The following is a 24,633-nucleotide window of genomic DNA, read 5'->3' as shown; positions in this document are numbered from 1 at the left end:
CTATGTTGAAAACTCTTCAGCCTCTTGGAATGCTCAGCTGTGTTCCCATATTGATCTCTGCTTCCCAGGGGTGTCGGCGTTCCCCAGCCCAGGACCCCAAGTCATATGTCTCGTGGGTGACCGGTGGCCACAGTTGGAAAGTCAGACGGACAGCAAAGGAGGCGGTTCTTTGTAAGTCAGTACAGACAGAACTGGGCAGAGGGAAAAATACGTTCTGAGAAAGGGGCACATTCCCAGCTTTGATGGTGTGTCGTTGGCAGGAACCTAACTGCTTCCGACTTGAGTTGGTGGCACCTGTTAGACCAGGCACTTGTGTGGCTGTGGCTACGTGAGCAAACTGGGCTCCAGTTGAAATCTTTGGGACCCTTAATTGATACTTTATTTCAAACTTTTATAAAAGGTACAGTTTTGAAAGTCATTATCAATACTTTATCAGTATTTATTATTGAAATGCTGGACCAGGTGACTTGGAGTTTAGAATGAATTTGTTATGTTGAGCACCGTGTTGCACCTGAGGAGCACACTGGGTGGCGTTTTATGGGTCAGGACAACGTGCTCTGCCCCTGGAAAAGCCTTAATCTGTAGACCCTCGTTCTGTACGTTTTTGCTTTGATTCCCTCCCCAAATTAGCTCAGCTGTGAAAGCCAGACTCGGAAATCTAGGAGTTTCCTCCAGTTTACCTTGGCCCAAATCCCCTGTCCAAAGTGCATTTACAGTAAGTTACTACAAGTCCTATAAAGTAACTCGCGCTGAGGAAAGGACCACACGTGAAACATGAATGCACGCACGCCACCCTACAGCCACACGCGGGGACATTCTGGGTTTGATTATGGACCGCTGTAATAAAGCAAGTCACATTTTTTTTTCTTTTTTTTTTTTGGTTTCCCAGTGCATATAAAAGTTACGTTTATACTACACTGCAGTCTGTCAAGTGTGCGTTAGCATGTGTCTTAAAAAATACATACCTTAATTTAAAAATACTGTATTGCTAAAAAATGATAAAGATCATTTGAGCCTTCAGCAAATCGTCATCTTTTTGCTGGTGGAGGGACTTGCCTCGTGTCCGTGGCTGCTGACCGATCTGGGTGGTGATTGCTGAGAGTTGACTGGCAGTTTCTTAAAATAAGACAGTAATGAAGTTGGCTTCATTGATTGACTCTTCCTCTCGTGAAAGGTCTCTCTGTAGCGTGTGATGCTGTTTGATAGAATTTTACCGACAGAACTTCTTTGAAAATTGGACTCAATCCCCCCACACCCTACTGCCGTTATATCAGCTACATTTACGTCATATTTTAAATCCTTTGTTGTCATTTCAACAATATGCACAGCATCTTCACCAGGGTAGATTCCATCTTTGCTCATCTGTGAGAAGCAACTCCTCATCCGTGAAAGTTTTATCACGAGATCACAGCAAGTCAGTCACATCTTCAGACCCCTCTTCTGATTCTAGGTCTCTTGGTCTTTCTGCCACATCTGCAGTTACCTCCTCACTGAAGTTGTGAACCCCTCAAAGTCATCCCTGAGGGGTTCCCTTGGCAACTACAGGCACTCACCACCATGCCCAGTTAATTTTTTAACTTCTTCCAAACTCCTGTCAATGTGGATATTTCGACTTCCTCCCGTGAATCATGAGTGTTCTCACTGGCATCTAGAATATTGAATCCTTTCCAGAAAGGTTTCAATATACTTGGCCCAGATCCATCGGAGGAATCACTGTCTCTGGCAGCTATAGTCTCATGAAATGTATTTCCTAATAAGACTCGAAAGTCAGAAGTTCTTGATTCGTGGGCTGCAGAATGGATGTTGTGTTGGGCATGAGAACAGCATTCATCTCCTTGTACATCTCCGTGAGAGCTCTTGGGTGACCGGGTGCATTGTCGGCAAGCAGTAATACTTTGAAAAGAATCTTTTTTTCTGAGCACTGGATCTCAACAGTGGGCTTACAATATTCAGTAAGCCATGCTGTAAGCAGACGTGCGGTCATCCAGGCTTTGTTGTTTATAGAGCACGGGCAGAGTAGGTTTTGTGTAGTTGTTAAGGGCCATAGGGTTTTCAGAAAGGTAAATGAGCACTGGCTTCAGTTTAAAGTCACCAGCTCCTAACAAGAGAGTGTGAACTAAAAACCCTAAGCCCTCTGCTAACTGAATGGACCCCCCCTTGGCCAAGGGGACCCCAGAACCACCTTAAAACTAACTCTAGCCATGAGGAGATGGGACAGAGAAAGCACAATTACACGTGGGCACGATTTCCCTTCATAAATACTCATGACTCTTCCTGTAGCTTGTTGAATATGTGTATCTGACTATCCTGCACAGTATAGAACCGTGTCCCTTTTGTCTTCCTTGAGGCACACGTGCCTGACTGGGGGCCAGGGCTCTGCTTCCCAGTTCGTTGGAATGGCTGCTACCCTTTATAAGAGGAAAAGCTCTCCTTTTTCCAGAGTATGAACCCGTTATTTGATTGATTTATTTTTGTTAACAGGAGTCAGCTTGTCCTTTGAAGCTCGAAGCCAGGCACTGACTTCTCCTCTCTAGCTATGAAAGGCCCAGATGGCATCTTCCTCCAATATGTGGCAGTTTAATGTACCTTGCAAATCTGTGGTTCAGTGCGGCCGCCTTCCCCAGGGATCTTAGCGAGACCTTCCGGGTGACTTGCTGCTCCACCTTGCACGTTCGTGTGACGGAGACATTTTCTTTCCTTAACCCCTGAATCAGCCCCCGCTAGCTTCCAGCTTTTCCTCTGCAGCTGCCTCGCCTCCCTCGGCCTTCACAGAATTGAAGAGTTGGAGCCTTGCTACCTCTAACCCTAGGTTTTGGCCTAAGGGGACATTGTGGCCGCTTTGATCTTCCCTCCAGGCCACTTAAACTTCCTCCATATCAGCAACGAGGCTGTTCTGCTTTCTCATCATTTGTGTGTTTACTGATGCAGCACTTTTAATTTCCTTCAAGAACTTTTCCTTTGCAGTAACATCTTGGCTAACTGTTGAGCGCCACCAGGCCCAGCGTTCAGCCTGTCTTGGCTTTGAACATCCCGTCCTTACTAAGCTTCATCATTTCTAGCTTTTATTTGAAGTAAGAGATGTGTGGATTTTTCTTCAACTCTCAGAGGCTACTGTGGAGTTACTGAGAGGCCTAATTTCAGTCTTGTTCTCAGGGACTGCGGAGGCTGGAGGAGCAGGAGGGAGACGGGAACGGAAGGTCGCTGGAGCAGTCAGGACACACAGCACCGATCAGTTAAGTTCGCTGTCACACAGGCACGGGTCACGGTGCCCCGAAACAGTTGCAACGGCGACATCGAAGCTCATTGATCACAGATCGCTGTAACAGATGCAATAATGAAAAAGTCTGAGCTATCACGAGAGTCGCTAAAATGTGACACGGGGGGACACAGAGTGAGCACATGCTCTTGGGAAAATGGCCCCAGGCAGGGCTGCCACCATCCCACAATTTGTAAAAAAAAAAAAAAAAAAAAAAAACATGACACGTGTTAAACGTTAAGGGCAGAAAAACGAGTCACGCCTGCGCTGTTACAGCTTCCCGGGTTCTCTGGACGGCGGTGCACGGGGACAGCAGGGGTGACAGCAGGGACAGAGTTGGGGGGGAGATGGGGAAACGCTCAAACCTGTCTCCCCAGGAATTTGGGAGAAAGGGTTTTTGAAGGTAGTTTGGGCACAGGGGTGGAGGAATTGTCCCATCGTGCTGAGTCAGGGCCAGGGTGGGAGCCAAGGTGAGTCAGTGCCTCGGGCTGGGCGGGTCAGCTGCGCCTCCGGAGAGCAGGCCTGGGAAATAACCCGGGCCCCAGGGTGCGCGAGGCTGGTGTTGCCTCGGGGCGCCAGGAAGGCAGCTAAGGGTCCCCACGACCCGGTGTCGCGCATTTACCCCGCGCAGCTTCAGCAGCTGCGGGCGACCGGGACCCGCGGACCTGTGGCCGCGGGGCCGAGTGAGTCAGGGCGATCTCCCACCGCCTCGCCTGGGCGACCTGCGCGTCCCCCGGGTGGCTGCGGGCCCTTCCGCGGGCCGGTGGGTGTCGCCGGCGTCGGGGGCGGGGACCGCAGGGCCGGGGCGGGGCGTCCCCGCGGCGGGAGGGACTCGGGAAGCGGCGGGAGCCGGCGTGCGGCTGCGGGCCCGGGCGCGGCGGCGATGAGCTCGGCGCGGGCGCTGCGCAGGGGTCGCCGTGCAGGTAGCGGGGACACGCGGGGACACGCGGGCTGTGCCGGAGCCCCCGAGCAGCGGCGGGGCTCGGAGGGCCGCGCTCAGGCCCAGCGGGGACACCCGGGACCTGGCCGCCGCCGCCTTTGTCCCCGGGCCGTCTACACTCGCGAAGGCGGCCCGGCCGGACGCAAGGCTGGGTCTCGGGGTTGCTCGCGCTTGCCAACTTCTAAGGGAAAAGTGAAACCAAGCGGCCGTCCCGGTGACGGTGAGAGCGCCCCAGCGCGCGGGTGCCCGGCCGAGTTGACCAAGGGCGGCCCCGGTGTCGCGCCCGGGAACCCGCTGCTTCCTGTCGTGCGAGTTCGAGTCACAGTAACTTTAATGAACTGCGAAACGCGCCCTGTTCTCCTGTTACTTAGCATTGCATTCCCTCGGGTCTGGAAGCTTCGAGGCGGCTCGGGGAGGAGGGCAGTGCCGGTTCTGTGTTTGCAAAGGACGCCGCGGCCGGTCGAGCGTGGCCCGCGGTGCACGGAGGGTGCGGGGCCCCGCGGGGACCTCCGGCCCGGGGGCCAGCGGGCTGGGTGGCCTCGAGTCCCGCACCCCCTCCCTCCTTCCTGGTCTGCTCCCTCCCGTTGTCCTCCGCCCCACCCCCTCCCAGTGTGGGATCTAGGCCGGACGGGGTTGCTCACTAGAGGGTTTAAACAGATTGTTGATGGAGAACATGGGTAGGGTTTGTTGTTGTTGTTGTTTGAGACAGAGTCTCACTCTGTCCCCCAGGCTAGAGTGCCCTGGCCTCAGCCTAGCTCACAGCAACCTCCAACTCCTGGGCTCAAGCGATCCTCCTGCCTCAGCCTCCCGAGTAGCTGGGACTACAGGCATGCACCACCACGCCCGGCTAATTTTTTTTTTTTCTCTATATATATTTTTTAGTTGTCCATATAATTTCTTTTTATTTTTAGTAGAGATGGGGTCTCGCTCTTGCTCCGCCTGGTCTCAAACTCCTGAGCTCAAATGATCCTCCTGCCTCGGCCTCCCAAGTGCTAGGATTACAGGCCTGAGCCACCACCGCCCAGCCTAATTTCTTCTATTTTTAGTAGAGACGGGGTCTCACTCTTGCTCAGGCTGGTCTCGAACTCCTGAGCTCAAATGATCCTCCCGCCTCAGCCTCCCAAGTGCTAGGATTACAGGCGTGAGCCACTGCGCCCGGCCATGGGTAGGTTTTTATAGGTACTGCAGTGAATGAAGACGGTGACAGTAGAATGAGCAAAGAAATTTGGAGACATGAACACTCAATGGGGGACGGTAGCTGGCCTGTCTCTCTCGGGAGGAGACTTTGGAATCTGCAGGCGGACCCGACCTTGGGCGAGACCAGCCCACTCTCTCCCCCTGCTCCTGGGCTGCGGGGCATACAGGTGAGATAAGGTATCTCAAGCTGCCCCGCCATAAACTAATGGCAGTTGGTAGGATTATCTGTGAAATGAGAGTGAGTGATTTGTTTCGTAAAAATTAAACTGATGTAAGGAACAAGGAGGTGGCAGTTACATTATGGTGGAAGAGAGACATGAAAAGGAGGTCAGTCAGATTTAATAAAGGACACGTTTTTGATAATGTTTTATAGGGTATCTCCTTCATTAAAATGTATTTTCTCCACGTCGACAAAGCCATTTGTGATTTTAGCCAGATTATTTTTTTTGTATTCTTGCAGTATAATAATACTTGTTAAGTGCATCCTTCTAGAAAGCTCGCCTGCTTGGTACATGCAACTCAAGGTGGGCATGACAGTAGCCGTGATGTATTATTTTCTCTGAATCTGTGGGTAAAGTTTATCAATTCCAGAAGACTATTGGAACTGAGGTCCTGACATCTGTCTCCAAGGCTCTTGGTTCTGATTCAACTTCTGCCAGAATGGCCACAGGCCCTGGTCACTCATTGGTGATGCAGGGTGAAGGTTAGAGTTGGCTGGACTCAGAACCAAACTTTCTTTCTCCATCCATGGCATTAATATTAACAACAACAAAAAACACTTTAAAAAGAATCCCTCACTGATATTGCCAAATCTGTTAGCTTTGAATTTTTTTTTTTTTTTTTTTTTTTTTTTAGGCACAGGGTCTTGCTACGCTGCCCAGGCTGGAGTGCAGTGGCTACTCAGAGGCACGATCACAGTGCACTGTGGCCTCAAACTCCTGGGCTCCAGCGATCCTCCTGCCTCAGCCTCCCAAGTAGCTAGGACCACAGGTGCACACCACTGCACACAGCCTGAATATTATTTTAAACAACATTTCCTGAGCAGCTGCCTAATACCAGCGACCCATTCCTAAATCCGTAGGTCTTGACAATGCTGAGGGCAATATTGGAGACAGCCCAAACTCACATCTTAAATGACATCATCTAAGCAGAGCTGTGAAGCCCCTTCGCTGAGACTAAGAGAGATGAGAGCTTTAAAGACGATCAGGAATACACCTGCAGTGTTTTCAGCCTCAGGGGCTTGAGTGGGGTTGGTGACCAGCCATTTGGCGCAGCTTCGGTCGGATACACCCTCGGCACCGAGGAAGAGCCAGGTGCCCTCTCAGCTGTGCGGAATTCTTGGAGGACGCTTGGCGTTGTGGCACATGGATTCAAATTGCTCGGTTTGAAGCGATTCTGTTTCTTTTTGCAATTGGTTAAAAGATAAGGAGGTGACGTTATCGAAAGGAGGCAGATCCTGGCCAGGTTTTGGAAATGGAAGAGTGGACCCGCTGTACTTGTCTCTGCAGGGCAACGTGTGGGCTAGGACGTACCTGGTTACCGTGCTCACCTGGGGGGTCCGACTGAAGAGCCTTATCATCCGGGGGGTCGTAGGGAGGACCAGTTAGCGAGCCTGGTGCGGCTCGCAGACTTCGGGGTAAAGATCACCTTGTTAACAATACAGGCTGCCACCCGCTTCCCCCAAGATTCTGACCGTCTCAGTTAGGATCCAGGAATCTGCATTTCAACACCCACACCAGAAATTGACGCCCAGGGTTAAGGTGACTTAGATCCTATGGGACAGGGAGGGGTCTTAGTGGGGTCCTGGTTGGGTCTGACTGTTTGGGTGAATTCCAGGAGGAACAGCCTAATGTGACGGACTTATCTTGCTGTAGTGTCACTATCTCTGTTTATTCCTTATTTGCCCTCTCCGCTCTGAGCTGTTGAGTTTATCAGGTAAAAACAGGTTCGTGAGCGGAAGGTCCTTATCGTAGCAGACGCTACACGTGTTGCACCGTCCAGCATAGAACCCGCGGGCCGTGGGTGGCTGTTTTTTACATTAACTGAAAACCAATCAACTGGGCTCCTCAGTTGCCCCAGCTGTGTTTCAAGAGCTCAGTAGCCACGTGGCCAGTGGGTACGGGACGAGACGGTGCAGAACAGAGTGATTCAGTGTCACAGGAAGTCCTGCTGCACAGCACTGCCCCCGGGGAGCGGGGAGGGACCGTGAGAGGCTGTCTAGGGAGGAGCGGGTTATAAATGCAGACGTGTTGTTCAGTAGATCATGCTCTGAGCCTTTGCCTTCCCTTCCTCCACCCAAACTTCTGCTCTTCCAGGTTGTGGGGTCATCCCGCACTGACTCCCGGCTGCATGGCAGCTCTCCCGTAGGACTCTACTCCTTCTCCGTTTCAGAACACATTTGCAAAAGCACTTTCCTCATTACCGTTTTCTTATTTCATGCAAGCTCTGTAATCACAGAACTATGTTACTGTGAGTGTGTTTTGCATGGAATGCATTTGTGTCCCATCTTCTCCATTTCTGTTTGTAAGATTATTATTTTGCAGGTAAGAGTTGGGGGTGAGAAAGCATTGAGCTTTAATTTACAGCTCACTTATTATTTTATTTTATTTTATTTTTTTGAGACAAGAGTCTCGCTCTGTTGCCCGGGCTAGAGTGAGCACCGTGGCATCAGCCTCACTCACAGCAACCTCCAACTCCTGGGCTCAAGCGATCCTCCTGCCTCAGCCTCCCTCCCGAGTCGCTGGGACTACAGGCATGCGCCACCATGCCCAGCTAATTTTTTCTATATATTTTAGGCTGTCCATATAAATTCTTTCTATTTTTAGTAGAGACGGGGTCTCGCTCAGGCTGGTCTCGAACTCCTGACCTCGAGCGATCCTGCCGCCTCAGCCTCCCAGAGTGTTGGGATTACAGGCATGAGTCACCGCGCCCGGCCCATTTATTATTAAGAGTGAGCAGTTTCCCTTCACTTGTCCTTATCCTATCTCTTTGAACACTTTGGCTGCTAAACTAACCAAAATAGATGTGTCTTAGAGTTCGGGAGTCAGAAGGAGGATGAGAGTTCCTGCCGGGTTTTACTACCATAAGTCAAAAAATTAACAGAAGTCAACTTTTTTTTAATAGGTGGGGAGCAAAACATCACAGAAACAGATGCCTTCTATAAAAGGTAAAAATGTGCTCTTTTCTAAAAAAAAAAGTCTCTTCCTTTGGCGGTCAAGGTCAGCCTGTGAAAATCAAGCCAGAATGGGGCCTGGGAACTTCCAGAAAGGAGAGCTGAGCAGGCCAAGGCTTGGCACTCGGGGAGCTGCTGTGTAGACACAGGCAGGTCAGTTCCTGCCTCTGTGTCGGAGGACCCGGAGGGATGTTCCGGATAATCAGGGTGGTTGATGATAATTGGCGTGTTGAGCCTAGAGCCAGAGCTTGGCCCTGAGCCGGCCTGTTGTCCTCAGTCGCCGGATCCCGGGCAGCAGGGGAAGGACGTCCAGGCGGAGGGTGGGGACAGGGTGCTCAGCATGGCACGTGGCCGCTGTTTAGATCAGTTGGTACAGAAACATTTCAGGATTTCCCTGCGCGTGGCCTTTCCCAGAGCACCCGGGAGTATCAGCCTGGTAGACGGGGGGGGGCAGCAGTAGACCCCTGTCCCCGCATGGACCTTGGGCTTGGCGGGGCTTATTGCTTAGTATGCCTTGAAGTGATCGTTTCTGAACTTTTCAGTAACAGCGAAATGTTCGATCCGGCCGAAGAGTACAAAATGGACCACAAGAGGAGGGGAATCGCTTTAATCTTCAACCACGAGAGGTTCTTTTGGCACCTAATGCTGCCGGACAGGCGGGGCACCAGCGCTGACAGAGACAACCTCACCCGCAGGTAGTGTCCTCTGCAGCCAGGATGGGCCACTTGAGTGACAGCAGATCCGGAGTATTTGAGGACAGGCCCCGCTTGGACACAGCCTCCCTTAGAACTGCCTGGGTGACCTTCCTCATTCCGTTCTGTTCAGTGTTAGCAGGTTTTCGTCGTCACTAACACACCTGCACGGTCCGCGTAACATGTAAACTGAATGTGCATCACGAGTGAACCCTTTCCTACCAGCGGGGGAAGCAAGGGAAAACCATCATTGTCATATTTAACTTTTTTCCTCCTAAAGAAAATTTATTTATTTTATTATTATTATTATTATTTTTTTTTTTTTTTGAGACAGAGTCTCACTGTGTTGCCCGGGCTAGAGTGAGTGCCGTGGCATCAGCCTAGCTCACAGCAACCTCCAACTCCTGGGCTCAAGCGATCCTCCTGCCTCAGCCTCCCGAGTAGCTGGGACTACAGGCATGAGCCACCATGCCCGGCTAATTTTTTTCTATATATATTTTTAGCTGTTCAGATCATTTCTTTCTATTTTTAGTAGAGACGGGGTCTCGCTCTTGCTCAGCTGGTCTCAAACTCCTGACCTCGAGCGATCCTCCTGCCTCAGCCTCCCAGAGTGCTAGGATTACAGGCGTGAGCCACTGCACCATGCCCCCCCCTAAAGAAAATTTATGTGTCATAAAAATGTGTATAGATTCCTCAAAAGTTAAGGGTATTTGGCAACTCTGAAAAGCTGATAAGCTAACATTCCCTTTACTGTATCACCAGGTTTTCAGACCTAGGATTTGAGGTGCGATGCTTTAATGATCTCAGAGCAGAAGAACTACTGCTCAAAATCCACGAGGGTAGGTACTTTTGCTGTTGTATAGTTCTTCCTGGGATTTAGTCCTTTTATCCTAGCTGTAAAAAGAGGTACAAATAATTGTGTGACAAAAAAGTAGTATTCAGTTAGCGTGGGGTACAGGTTTTGGTTGGGTCTCTGTTGAGATTACCCGCCAGATTTGGAGACCCTTGCAAAGTATTATGGTTTTATATTTAGCATTCCACTAGTTAGTCTGTTACTCTAGAACTCAATGAAATGACCTATCCATTTGGTGGTAAGAGTCTCAGATCCAAATGCTACAGGTGCCGAGAAGTCCCGTAGGCCTGTTTTTGACTTTTTTTTTTTTTTTTTTTTTTTTTTGAGACAGAGTGTCACTCTGTTGCCCGGGCTAGCATGCTGTGGTGTCAGCCTCGCTCACAGCAACCTCAAACTCCTGGGGTCAAGCGATCCTCCTGCCTCAGCCTCCCAAGTAGCTGGGACTACAGGCATGCACCACCCTGCCCGGCTAATTTTTCTATATATATTTTTAGCTGTCCAGATAATTTCTTTCTATCTTTTTAGTAGAGACTGGGTCTTGTTCTTGCTCAGGCTGGTCTCAAACTCCTGAGCTCAAACGATCCACCCACCTCGGCCTCCCAGAGTGCTAGGATTACAGGCGTGAGCCACCGCGCCCGGCCTCTAGGCTTGGTTTTAATTGACTGTCCATACCCCACTTTCTCACTGGCTTCAAAACAGTGTTGATTTACATTCGTTGTCTGCTTTAATTGGCACATCACGGTGCGGTAGGTATTCTAATTACAATGCAACTCACAGTCATCACTGCGTGCCCTGGGTTTCCCAATCACTTGCTGGTTAACTATTATGATATTTGGGTAATTATTCTAAACTGCAGAGCTCTTCCTTAAGCCATACGTCATTTTAACTGGCTATTGACCAGATTTGCTACTTTAATCAAGCTTTGGGGGGCATCAGTCTTGTGTCTTCATGCTCTTTTGGAAGCTCTAAGTGCTGTCGACTTAAAGACACATAGCGAAGCTGTTGCCCTCCTTTTAGATACAGCAGTGTGGGGTCGGGGTCTGGGGGTTGCTGAGTAGCAGTTCCTGGGTCTTTGCAGTCTGCTCTAAAGGTCTCTGAATTCAAACAAACTTTTACTGCCAAAGTAACTTGGATTTTATTTTCATTTTATTTCTTTGAGATGGGGTCTCACTGTGTCACCCAGGCTGGAGCGCAGTGGCATGATCACAGCTCACTGCAACCTTGAACTCCTGGACTCAAACGATCCTCCTGGCTCAGCCTCCCATGTACCTAGGACTAGAGGCATGCGCCACCACACCTGGCTGATTTTTCTTATTTTTTTGTAGAGACGGAGTCTCGCCACGTTGCCAACTCCTGGCCTCCCAAAGTGCTAGGATTGAGCCACCACACCTGGCGTTTTAAAGGAGGTTCCCCGTCATAATTCCTTTATGTTTTCTACATCATTCAGTGTTTAAGAAGAGCTAATGAAATTTGGTCAAACTCTATGACTTTTAAATTTAGTAAGTTTAGGTTTTTAAAAATCAGATACAGTAGGATATATCCTTTGATTAAAGATTAAATCTTCCTCAATCCTATGAATACAACAAGCATCTTATTTTCATTTCTATGTGTCCTTTCTGGGATCTTTCTAGTGTCAACTGCCAGCCACGCCGACGCCGACTGCTTTCTGTGCGTCTTCCTGAGCCACGGTGAAGGCAATCATGTTTATGCCTACGACGCCAAAATCGAAATTCCGACGCTAACTGGCCTGTTCAAAGGAGACAAGTGTCAAAGTCTGGTTGGAAAACCCAAGATATTCATCATTCAGGTAAGACTGACTACACTATCGTCTCGCTTACAAAGTCCCCGGTGCTATACGTGCGATGATAACGGTCTAAAAGTCAATTCTGAAAGTAACTGTTTGGATCCTGGCCAATCAGAGTTGCACTTTGAGCTATTAGTGATAATCCTTTCTTGCCACTCAGTATCTGTATTGCATAAAAACAGTATTTGGGTTGACGTCAGAAGTGACTCACAAGATCGTTTCCCCCCTGCCAGCCTTGGCGGGGACGGGGTGGCCATAGGAAAGCAGTTAGGGATGACTGCCTGGCTTCTGGGTGGGACACGGAGTTGGGGACACAAGTCTAGAAGCTAAGACAGGTGGCCTGGGCAGGAGAATGCACTGGAGTGATCAGGAGAGGTCGGTAGTGGGAGCCGTAGGAGTAGATGAGTTTACCCCCGTCGACTGCAGCCTGCAAAATGAGTGTGACACAAAACCGAGGGACACCAGTAAGGAACAGGCTGAGGAGGAGAAAAATTGGGAAAAAATAGTGAAAACAGTGATTGTGATTGTTCATGAAAAACGGAGGGTCCAACACTGTCAAATGCAGAAGAATTGGAAATAGGTGATGAGCTATGGACAGCACCGTGGAGGGAAATGTTTTGCCAAATTATCTTTCTGTGCCTGAGATTCTTCTTTATCTGTGACATGAGGGTGACAGCACCTGCCTTGTGGGGCCGTGAGGACAAAGGGACCTAACAAACAAAACCACTTAGCACCGTGCCTGGCCCATGGCAGACCCTCAGTAGAGGCTCTTATTCTTGCTGCATTTGGCCTGGCGGGTGACATCAAGTCACAGGGGTTCTGTGTTATATTTAGGAAGGATAGTGGAAAATAAGGTCTGAAAATAAGCCTGATGATACTAAGATTAAAATTGCCCTGTAAAACTGGGATATTAGGGACCTTCCATTTATTTGATAACTTTGAAATCACTCAGGACTGTGTTTCTTTAGATGCTTTTAACTGTGTAATTGACCATGTAATTGACTATGTGTCTATCATGCTACGGCAGAATCTTGTCGGGTCACTGCGTTGGTTTATAGGGCTGCCGTAACAAAATGCCACAGGCTGGGTGGCTTGAACAGCAGAAATGCATCGTCTCAGTTCCGGAGGCTGCAAGTCTGAGACCAAGATGTCGCAGGGTTGGTTTCTTCGGAGGCCTCTCTCCTTGGCTTGCAGATGGCTGTCTCGTCCCTGTGTCTCACATGGTCTCCCCTCTCGTGCATGTCTGTGTCTTAACCTCTTCTTCTAGGACACCCGTCATGCTGGGTTAGGCCCCCTCATGCCACCTCCTTTATCTTAATCACCTCTCTAAAGACCCCACCTCCAAATACTGTCCCATTCGAGGTTCTGGGGCCAGAACTTCCACATATGAATTTTGGGGGGGCGTAATTCAGCCTGTGACAGTCACTCGAGAGTATAATTTAGTGTTAGCCTCTGAGTCAGGATCAGTGGGTATTCAAGACTTCACGGTGGGAGCAGGAGAGGAAGGCACGTTGGTGGGTGTCCGTTCTAGGCCAGGCAGGTCATTTGACTTAGCGACGTACGGTGGCAGCCCTGTCTGGGACTACAGTACCTGATTAACTAGAAACACTTAGGTGAAGAGTAGAGCTTTTAAAAGAGAAGGTGATTCTTGGTGCTATGGGTGTGGTCAATCCTTAAGAAATTTTAAAACCATGAGCTTTTTCTATCTCTACATTATACCTTTCAACCAGCATAATTTGGCAAGTAGTTGGGGATGACAGGTTTTTTTTTTTTTAACATTAACTAAAAGAGAACGGAAGTAGGGAAACAACTTTGTCAGCTCTGGTCCCCAGCAAACCTGACTGTATTGCTTTCGAACCTCTTGTAAGGAGGCTGTGTTGCTATGACGACGTACTGCTGTACACAGTAGGCAGAGGAGGTGTTTTTTTTTTTTCCCCTCCTGGCTTTGTAGGCGTGTCGGGGAAACCAGCATGACGTGCCCGTCCTGCCTTTGGACGAAGTGGATCATCGGACAGACACGCTGGAGGCCAACGTAACGGAGGTGGACGCGGCCTCAGTTTACACACTGCCTGCGGGGGCCGACTTCCTCATGTGCTACTCCGTTGCCGAAGGTGTGTTGGTGTTTAATACAAACACGTAACTGGCGCTCTCGGCGAAGTTCCTGTAAGTGTCCCCTTCGATGAGCTCGGGGCAGGTCTTTCTGTTGGGACGTGGTGATTTGACCCTGAAGCGCACAGGCTCAGAAAGGCTTTCTTTGATCACGTGGTACAAAGAGATAAATGAAAGTATAAACTACCTTGCAGAGAAATCATCCTGAATGCTACGTTGGCCAAAGCAGTAAGTCTAATTCTATTACGTATCAGCAGCCTGCTGTCAGTCACTGGGGGTGGCAGTGCTACCGTGGTAACAGTCATGGAATGCTGTCTTGAAAAATATTTTGGTAATAGTTATTCTTTGCATGGTAAACAATTTTGTTTTACTTTCTAATAATCTTGTGTCTCTCAAAATCACTGACTACCATCTTGGGAATTTTTTAGGAAACGGAGGAAATTGTATAGAATTGTCAACAGAAAAACTTTAAAACCGTATCATGGACACATCTCAGTCTTTTCCAGTGATGGCTGAGAGCTTACACTTCCGTAACTGTAAATTACGAAGGTGTGTTTTCAGCCACGGTAACTGAAAGCCAGGGAACGGCAGTCACGTTTTCCCCCTCATTGTTCCAGGCTACTATTCGCACCGGGAGACGGTGCTGGGCTCGTGGTACATCCAGGACCTGTGTGAGCTGCTGGCGAGGTACGGCTCCACCCTGGAGTTCACGGAGCTGCTCACGCTGGTCAACAGGAAGGTGTCTCGGCGCCGCGTGGAGGCCTGCAGGGACCCGGACGCCATCGGGAAGAAGCAGGTTCCCTGCTTTGCCTCTATGCTAACTAAAAAGCTGCGTTTCCTTCCAAAGTCTAAGTAATTCCCTTTTTCTGGAACTAAGGATCACTACTAGGTTGAGCCACACGGTCCAGCAATTTAAAATATTTTGAGGCTTAATGCCCAGCAGAGAACTGCCTTTTTCCCCACTTAATGGTTCATGCTGGACAGGGTGAAGGGTTGATATGTAGAAACATAATCCTCAGAAAATTGTAGTCTTTGATTTTTTTTTAGTAAAATGTCCGGCTGATTTAACTTGTATTTTATTACCTTTTTTATAAAAGTTTATTGTATAATGGGGGTTTTTTAAATTTTTTTTAAGGCTGGTCCACGTACAATGTTTTTAAAGGTTTTTGAAACCCAAGAATTAGGTTGTCATCCCTTAATACAATACTTGAAATTTATGTTTTATTAAATTTTTCTAATTCAAATTCTTACTAACTTGTGGCAGACTTAATTCCTACTTTAATTCTTAGCTACTATAGGCTAAACACCTGCAAAATCTAATTCTCTGCAAGCATCTTCCACGTTAAGTTCCTATACTGTCCAACAGTCCTCAGACCCATTAATGCAATAATAGATGTTACTATTAAGGTCCAATTCTTAATAGCCTTCCAGAGGCCGAAGAAGGTTAACTGAGCTTTCAGTTTGATAACTGTAACTTGTGAATTGCTAGTTCAAAAGCAATAGTTTACATATGTTGTTCCAGTTCAAGAGTACCAACTGTACTTTATGGTTAGCAGGACATTTATTTGTACCTTTTTGATAAAGATCTTCCTTCCAGCTACTGCATATTAAAAAAAGAAGTTGGGAGAAAGGGGGCAAGGATCAACGAAACAAAAAGTTGGTTCTTTGAAAAAACAAAATCTATAGACCACTCGCCAGATTAACCAGACATAGATGAGAAAGGGCTCAGATAAGCTCAATCAGAAATGAAAAGGAAGACATTAAAACTGATACCACAGGAATACAAAATATCAGCTGTGAATACTATGAAAACCTCTACTCAAACTAAAAAACCTAGAGAAAATGGATAAATTCTTGGAAACACACAACCTCCCAAGCCTGAATCAGGAAGAAATACAAACCCTGAACAGACCAGTAACGAGCAGTGAGATTGAAGCAGTAATAAAAAAAATCTCCCAACAAAAAAAAGCACCGGACCAGATGGATTCACAGCTGAATTCTACTAGACCTACAAAGAACTGGTACCTAGTCCACAGTCCACTATTCCCTAACATCAAGAAGGAGGGATTCCTCCCTAACTGATTCTACAAAGCCACTATCACCCTGATACCAAAGCCAGGAGAGGACACAACAAAAAAGAAAACCAGACCACTAGCCTTTATGAACATTGATGCAAAAATCCTCAACAAAATAGCAAACTGAATTCAACAGCACATCAAAAAGATAATCCACCATGATCAAGTGGATTTCATCTGAGGGATGCAAGGATGGTTTAACATAAGCAAATCAATAAACATGATTCATCACAGAAACAAAAACAAAGACTGCATGTTCATCTCAATAGATGCAGAAAAAGCATTCAACAAAATCCAGTACCCTTTCGTAATAAAAACTCTCAACAAACTAGGCATAGAAACAACATACTTCAAAATTATAAAAGCCATGTACAAGCCCACAGCCAACATCAAAAAGTTGAAAGCATTACTAAGAACTGGACCAAGACAAGGGTGTCCACTGTTAACACGTCTATTCAACATAGTATTGGAAGCCCTAGCCAGAGCAGTCAGGCAAGAGAAGGAAATAAAGGGCATCCAATTTGGGAAAGAGGAGGTCAAACTATCTGTTTTTGTTGATGATATTATTATCTAGAAAACCCTGAAGACTCCACTGGAATTGATAAATAAGTTCAGCAAAGCCTCAGGTTACAAAATCAATGTACACAAATCAGTAGCATTTCTGTATACTAATGACAGTCAAGCTGAGAGTCAAATCAAGGACTCAATACCATTCTCAATAGGAGAAAAAAAAAACAAACCTAGGAATGTACATAACAAAGGATGTTAAATACCTCTATGAGAAGAACTACAAAACACTGATGAAAGAAATCACAAATGACACAAACAGAAAAACATAACCCTGCTCATGGACTGGTAGAATCAACATAGTTAAAATGTTCATACTATGCAAAGTGATTTACGGTTTCAACGCAATCCCCATCAAAATATCAGCATCATATTTCACAGATCTAGAAAAAAATCATCCTAACCTTTATTTGGAACCAAAAAAGAGCCCAAACGGGCAAAGCCATCTTAAGTAAAAAGAACAAATCCGTAGGCATCACATTACCTGACTTCAAATTATACTGCAAGGTAGTATAAAAGCAGAGACATAGACCAATGGAACAGAAGAGAGTGCCCAGAAATAAAGCCATCTACCAACAACACACAGTGGGGAAAAGAAGCTCTATTCAATAAATGGTGCTGGGAAAATTAAACAGCCACATGCAGAAGAATTAACCAGGATCCCTATCTCTTGCCATATACAAAATTAATTCAAGATGGATTAAAGACTTAAATGTAAAGCATGATACCATAAAAATTCTAGAAGAAAACGTAGGAAAAACTTTTAGACATTAGCCCAGGCAAAGAATTTATGACTAAGACCCCAAAGGCAAATGTAGCAACAACAACAACAAAAAAAATAAATGGGACTTCATTAAATTAAAAAGCCTCTGCTCAGCAAAGGAAATAATTGACAGAGTAAATAGACAACCTACAACGTGGGAGAAAATATTCATAAAACTGTACATCTGACAAAGGACTGATACCCAGAATCTACAAAAGAACTCAAATCAGCAAGAAAAAAGACAAACCACCCATCAACAAGTGAGCAAAAGATAACGAACAGAAATTTTTCAAAAGAAGATAGACAAATGGCCAACAAACATATGAAAAAATGCTCAACATCGCTAATCATTAGGAAAGTGCAAATTAAAACCACAATGAGATATTACCTTATCCATGTCAGAATGGCCATCATTAAAGTCAAAAAACAGCAGATGCTGACATGGATATAGAGAGAAAGGAATGCTCACGCATTGCTCTTGGGACTGCAAATTCATACAACCTCTGTAGAAAACAGTGTGGGGATTCCTCAAGGAAAGAAATGTAGGCCTGCCATTTGATACAGCAATCCCAGTGCTGGGTCTCGACCCCAAGGAAATGAAGTCATCCTATCAGAAAGACACCTCAACGTGAATGTTCATGGCAGCAAAATTCACAATCACAAAGATGTAGGATCAACCTGAGTTCCCTTCAGTTCATGAGTGGATAAAAAAAATGTGACACACACACACACCATGGAGTACTACTCAGCCATAAAAAGAAATCAAATAATGTCATTTGCAGCAACATGGATGGAAATGGAGACCATTGTCTTAAGTAAAATATATCTGGAATGGAAAGCGAAACACCGTATGTTCTCACTAATAAGTGGGAGGTAACAGATGGGTACACAGGGGCACAACGTGATACAAAAGACGTGAGAAACCAGGAAGGGGGGAGGGGATTGTGTGGGATACAAACTTACCTATTGGATATATATAATAAACACTATTCTGATGAACACACTAAAAGCCCTGACTTAAGCATTTCACAAGATACCCATATAATGGATTAATTAATATTTTGAAATTTAAAAAAAAAAGAATTTGGCATGGTGGCTCACATCTGTAATCCCAGCATTTTGGGAGGCTGAGGCGGGAGGATCGCTTGAAGCCAGGAGTTCGACACCAGTCTGAGCAACATACGGAGATCCTGTCTCTACAGAAAATAAAAATAAAAAAAGAAGTTAGTGACAAGGTACTTCCATGGGAAGCTAAGGCAGGAGGATCGCTTGAGCCCAGGAGTTCGAGTCCAGCCTGGGCAACACAGCAAGACCTGGTCTTTCAAAACTAATAATAAAATAGAAAAAAAAGATGATTCCAAGCATAAACATGAAGGTAGATGCCAAGCCCAGCAACACTTTACCTCTGTGTGGGGAACAGACACGGGACGGTGTGACAAGGGTGTGTAGCCAACGGCAGCAGCTGCTGCTTCAGAGGATGCACACGAGCCCTTTCTAGCACGAACAAGTCACGAAAACCACAAACTACATTTCCAAGTGAGAACTTCAAGGAATACTTCTGCTTTATGAGAATTTATTAACTGAAAAAGATTCAACAGTCAAATTGAAATGAACTGTGGGACTCAAAAAACATCCACTTTTTAAGTTGCAAAATCAGTACATAATGGGAAGATCCAATGATGTTTAAAAATGTTAGACTAATTCTTTTCATTGAGCTCCTCTACTTGCATTCTCAAATAGAGAGAGTGACGCACCCGTTTCAGGGATTCTTTAGCCTGTCAAGGGAAAAAGAAAAACCATGTGATTAGAAGAATGAGAAACATCAGCATTACTACCCAAGAGGAAATCTATATATTTAATGTCTCCTTAGGGCAATAAAATATTTAAACTACTAGTGGAGAGGCCAGGTGCCATGGCTCACACCCGTAATCCCAGCCCTTTGGGAGGCCAAGGCAGGAGGATCACTTGGGCCCAGGAGTTCGAGGCTGACATGAACTATGATTGCACTCCACCCTGGGGCACCAGAGCAAGACCCTGTCTCTTAAAAAAATAAATAAATAAATAAAAAACATGCAAAACCTGTTAGTGGCAAACGCCTAAAATATTTCCATTTTATATGGATCCTTTTTTAAAAGATGAATTTAAGGTTTCTAACTCATCCTTATGCTTTTTAAAAAATACTAGTTTTTAATGGTTTTCTAGTTTACATCCTTAAACACCCTGTAACTTACAGTTTTCCTTTTTCTATTACCTCAAAAATAATATTTACAAGGTGTTATATTTTAAATCTTAAATGCAGTGTCCTATATAAACTAGCTGAAAGAACATTCCTTAGCCTTTTCAGACTGGATCATTCGATGTAAGGAAACCCACAAAATTAAAAAAGCATTATATTATATGTTTCCTATGTAATGACTGCATGAAATAAAATATTTTTCTAAAAAGGCTCTTCAATTTTTAGATTATAAATTTAGAGTAATTTTTTTTTAAATTTCAGGGATGAGTAGTTTAAAAAGGATAGATAACAAAAGATATTAAGATTACCAACTAGGCTGGGTGTGGTGGCTCATGCCTGTAATCCTAGCACTCTGGGAGGCCAAGACAAGTGGATCGTTTGAGCTCAGGAGTTCGAGAGCAGCCTGAGCAAGAGCAAGACCCCGTCTCTACTAAAAATAGAAAGAAACTATATGGACAACTAAATATATATACATATAAAATTAGCCGGGCATGGTGGCGCACGCCTGTAGTCCCAGCTACTCGGGAGGCTGAGGCAGAAGGATCGCTTGAGCCCAGGAGTTAGAGGTTGCTGTGAGCTAGGCTGATGCCACGGCACTCTAGCCAGGGTGACAGAGTTGGACTCTGTCTCAAAAAAAAAAAAAAAAAAAAAAAATTTACCAAGTATTAAATGAGCATGTATTGAGCAATGGAAAATATTTTTACCAAAACTTTTTGTTATAAAATTACTAAGAAAAATTAAAAATCCAGTTAGGCACTGAGAAGTCACCATCTGAACAAAGTTAATGAGTAAATTGGGAGGCCACAGAGAAATGCTAAGAAACAGACTGCAATGGAGTCCTCAGAAGTTTAGACAGGCCCCTGAGTCAGACTTCTGGGTTCACACACCGTGGTTCCCTCACCTTCTAGCAGTGTGAACCTGAGTGACTTTAAGGGCCTGTTTCCCTACCTGAAAGACGGGAAAAAGATGAAGGGAGGAATACTACAGTCATTCTTCTATCTTTAAGGAAAAAAACTTACACATGCCTTTAGAGAGTTTAAATTCCTTATCACCTTCCTCAAATTCTATTATTTGCTTAGAAACAGATTTTTTTTTTTTTTGAGACAGAGTCTCACTCTGTTGCCCGGGCTAGAGTGCCGTGGCGTCAGCCTTAGCTCACAGCAACCTCCAACTCCTGGGCTCAAGCGATCCTTCTGCCTCAGCCTCCCGAGTGGCTGGGACTACAGGCATGCACCACCATGCCTGGCTAATTTTTATATATATATTTTTTTTTAGCTGTCCAAATCATTTCTTTCTATTTTTAGTAGAGACGGGGTCTCGCTCTTGCTCAGGCTGGTCTCGAACTCCTGACCTCGAGCGATCCTCCCGCCTCGGCCTCCCAGAGTGCTGGGATTACAGGTGTGAGCCACCGCGCCCGGCCAGAAACTGATTTTTAATGAAAACTTTCCCTTTACTGTCTCAGAGTCATTTAAGACATCGTCACAGACATATTTGCAGCTATCCCCATGGAGAATACAGACGGCAAGAATAAAACTGTAGGATGTGAGACAGCAAATATGTGAACTAGTTCACCCAACAATCCCACAGTCCACAGAAATCTATCGAGGACCAGGATTTAACCCGTGAGGAGGAGCCAGCGACTGCGGTCCCCCGACACTCAGTTCTGCCTCCCAAACAAAACCAGGTGTGAGACGTCTGGGTAGTGACATACCTTAGCAAGGTCTTCTTTTAACCTGTTGTATTGTTCCACATCAAAATGCTGCTGCTTTGATTTCTTGTGGAAGAACTGAAGAAACTGCCTCCTCTTAACAGCTGAGTAAGTATAATCCTTAAAAAGAAAGGGGAGGGGGGAAGAAGAGAAGATTAAGTGTTGAATTAACATAATGTCTCTGCAAGAAAGCTACACCAAGGCAGGCAGCGTGAGTGACATGCGTGCAGCGGCCGTCAGAGGCAGAAATGAAACACTTAGTCTCCTTTGGGATCAGCTGCTCCTTTCAAAAGCAAGCGAGGCTGGGAAGAGAAATTACACACGCTGGGAAAGCAGGGAGAAAAAGGGAAAGGGAGATTTTTGGCAAAATAACTAGGAGAAAAAGCTAGAGTTACTGGGTGTTTTGCAAAACAAATCCGGTTTTATTTATATAGGAGGGCACGGGGAACATACATTTGACATGTTTATCCCAGGGGAGAAATGTGCGTGTCATACTAATTATTTCTTTATAGAGGTTATCTACAGTTTCTCTGTGTTGGATCTACGTCTCCATCCAGCCTTGTGAGAAACAATCAAAAATTTACCAGCTTATGATAACCCAGATGGCAGCAACTCAGTAAATCAAAAGGCTTTCTTGCTCACTGCCTGCCTTGGTTAGAGAATTCTTTGCAAAGATGTTCTAACTTAGCATTTTCCTAACAAACCACTCACCTGGCGAGTGACTAAGAAGTACGCAAAACAGGCCATGGAGTTTGCAAATGTGATGAAGTAGGTAACGGGCTCCATGATGTCCCAGGAGTACACCCACCACGTGAGCCAGGCCAGCGCCCCGCCCTGGGCAGACAGCAGCGAGAGGCCAGCCCACTGCAGCCCGCTAGTCTTGGCTTCTGAGTGAGCTTCGATTCTAGCTTTCACCTGGGGAGGGGGGGCGGGATGAAAAACTGTTAATCCAGTGTACAAATACACCAACTTAAAGGAAAAAAGCAAGGAAAAAAAAGGTACATTTGAACAAATGTGCATCTACGTTAAAGAGGTCCGATATATGGAAAAACAATTTATAAAACATACATTAATGAATAATTATTCATTCCCAAATCAGTTCATTAATAAATTTTTATTTATTTTTATTTATTTATTTATTTTGAGACAGAGTCTCACTCTGTTGCCCAGGCTAGAGTGCCGTGGCGTCAGCCTCGCTCACAGCAACCTCAAACTCCTGGGCTCAAGCGATCCTCCTGCCTCAGCCTCCCAAGTAGCTGGGACTACAGGCATGCGCCACCATGCCCAGCTAATTTTTTCTATATATATTTTTAGTTGGCCAGATAATTTCTTTCTATTTTTAGTAGAGATGGGGTCTCGCTCTTGCTCAGGCTGGTCTCGAACTCCTGACCTCAAGTGATCCTCCCGCCTTGGCCTCCTAGAATGCTAGGATTACAGGCGTGAGCCACCACGCCTGGCCCAAATCTTTAAATTATAAATTAGAAATTTAAATTATACCTGCCCATGGGGAAAAAAAAAGTAAATAGTATAAAAAGGTATACAATGAAAACATCAGCAGTCACTCTCGGAAACCTAACTAAGATTAGAGGCCTGTTTCCTGTGACCTAGCAATTCCCCTTCTAGGAATTCATCCCACACGTGCACTTGCACACGCGATTCATTACAGATTCATTCTTAATAGCAGAAGGCCAAAAATAATCCTTATGCCCATCAAGATATCCTGCAAGTGTAATGAGGAAGCTCTCTGTACCGATATGCAGAGATTTCCACGATATAACACTGGTGAAAACAGATAAGAATAGTACGTGCGTAATAGCGTGCTTCCCCTTCTGAGGAGAACAAAATATATTTGTATTTGTTTGTACATAGATAAAAATCTGAAATGATTCACAGGTGTGGGGAATAGAGTAATTGGTAGGATAGGTTGGCAGGAAAACTTTTTAGATACTAAAGTTTGAATCCAAGTAAATATATTAAATTTCTTAAAGTAAAGAAAAAACTAAAATGGTAAACAATCCAAAAACAAAACCAAAAAAGTCTCTGTCTGTCATTCCCCAAATACCCTTAGGGGTAATCACTATTAAAACTTTCTTACGTCTCCAGAAACTTCCTATTCATAGTCAAAGATACACATATACTTTCCCTTTTTTTTTTTTTAAATCACTAACAGTATTACAGGTTTAAAGAGTGCATTTCTTTCCCTTAAAACAGACTCCCCCACCCTCGCCCAAGTTATTTTTTTTCTACACCATTGCTTAACTCCAGATGTCAGAAAGCCATCGCCAACTTTCCAGCTGCAATTCTGGTAAGCAGAGCCGGGGCCCTTGGCCTACTCTCTAAAAAAGAAACTGAGGCAGCACTCCAGCTGGTGCATCCCAGCTCCTACTATGCCTGGTCACAGAGACACTGCAACTGATTCACGGAGCGGAGGCACAGCGCAGAGTGTAAGAGGGCAGCCCTGACCTCAGACCGCCCGAGTTCAAGTTCAGGCTCTACCATGTATCAGTTATCAGACTTCTGTTACTCAGTTTACTCATCTGAAAAATGAAAAAGGTGACAGTACCGAATTCACAGATTTTTTTTTCGAGGATTAAAGGACAAAATGAGCATATGTAAAGCATCCAGGAAAACGTTCACATGAGGAGCACTCGGTAAATATTAGTTATTATTTTCAACAGACTCAGCTATGCTGCCTCCTAACCTGTTCGAGGGGGTGCAGCTGTTCTTTCAGGTGGTCGATTTTATCCAGTAAATCCTGCTCTCTCCTTTTCTGAGACTCTTCTGAATGCAAGACGGTAAACAGTCTGTGAACCAAGGACTTCATGTTTTCCATCTCGGCAGCATGCCCGTTACTCGGGTTTTCTGAGAAAGGACACAAGGGAGACGTAAGGCGGTCACCACAGCTGTCTCCGGCGGGGATGTGAGTCCCCGGGACCGAGTCTGGGCCCCCAAGCCCGGCCACCTGTACACTCCCACCCGCTGGGGAGGCATGCGGCCCCTCTTCCTGTTTCAGATGACTCCATAAGTCTCTCTCACGTAAAGACAATCTGGAACGATAAATTACCAGGCAGCAGGTTCAAAGTTATGTTTCTGTCTTTTCCTCTTTTACAATATGACTTTTGCTTTTCTTTAAAACTGTGCATACAGAAAAAGAGGACCATCCATATACCAGAACACAGGTGAGTTTAGGGATTTAACTTTAACACATGAATTTACGGACTCTCTTTTATATGGAAGATCAACCCAAGATGCCTCTCCCTA

General features: G+C 45.8%; 2 protein-coding genes across 3 annotated transcripts in view; one reads left to right on the top strand and one right to left on the bottom strand.

Moving 5' to 3' along the window:
• Positions 1-4,103: 4,103 nt before the first annotated feature.
• CASP6 (caspase 6) lies at positions 4,104-15,125 on the top strand. 2 transcript variants are annotated; one of them, XM_045537471.1, is made up of 7 exons: positions 4,104-4,179; positions 8,517-8,559; positions 9,108-9,260; positions 10,020-10,096; positions 11,742-11,917; positions 13,866-14,025; positions 14,641-15,125. In XM_045537471.1, exons 1-7 carry the CDS (start codon positions 4,140-4,142, stop codon positions 14,877-14,879), a joined length of 888 nt encoding a protein of 295 aa, XP_045393427.1. In that variant the 5' UTR covers positions 4,104-4,139; the 3' UTR covers positions 14,880-15,125. The 2 variants fall into 2 exon arrangements, with proteins under 2 accessions (XP_045393427.1, XP_045393428.1); XM_045537472.1 differs by lacking the exon at positions 4,104-4,179 and adding an exon at positions 5,284-5,560.
• Positions 15,126-18,984: 3,859 nt separating this feature from the next.
• MCUB (mitochondrial calcium uniporter dominant negative subunit beta) overlaps positions 18,985-24,633 on the bottom strand; it is a 44,604-nt gene continuing 38,955 nt past the window's right edge. Inside the window, exons 5-8 of the mRNA XM_045537470.1 lie at positions 24,074-24,234; positions 22,084-22,287; positions 21,376-21,492; positions 18,985-19,203 (exon numbers count right to left, since the gene is read on the bottom strand). Coding sequence (XP_045393426.1) covers positions 19,126-19,203; positions 21,376-21,492; positions 22,084-22,287; positions 24,074-24,234 — 560 coding nt within the window. The 3' untranslated portion in view covers positions 18,985-19,125. The remainder of the gene's footprint in view (positions 19,204-21,375; positions 21,493-22,083; positions 22,288-24,073; positions 24,235-24,633) is intronic.

This window comes from Lemur catta, chromosome 26 (genome assembly GCF_020740605.2).
Source record: "Lemur catta isolate mLemCat1 chromosome 26, mLemCat1.pri, whole genome shotgun sequence".
Classification (NCBI taxonomy): domain Eukaryota; kingdom Metazoa; phylum Chordata; class Mammalia; order Primates; family Lemuridae; genus Lemur; species Lemur catta.
Note: the sequence above shows the minus strand (reverse complement) of the source record. Positions and strands in the feature narration are given on the sequence as shown.

Coding starts and splice junctions, on each gene's coding strand:
- CASP6 (XM_045537471.1), top strand. CDS start 4,140: ATGAGCTCGGCGCGGGCGCTGCGCAGGGGTCGCCGTGCAG. Junction 4,180..8,516: donor GCGCAGGGGTCGCCGTGCAG/GTAGCGGGGACA, acceptor TTTTTTTAATAG/GTGGGGAGCAAAACATCACA. Junction 14,026..14,640: donor GTGCTACTCCGTTGCCGAAG/GTGTGTTGGTGT, acceptor TCATTGTTCCAG/GCTACTATTCGCACCGGGAG.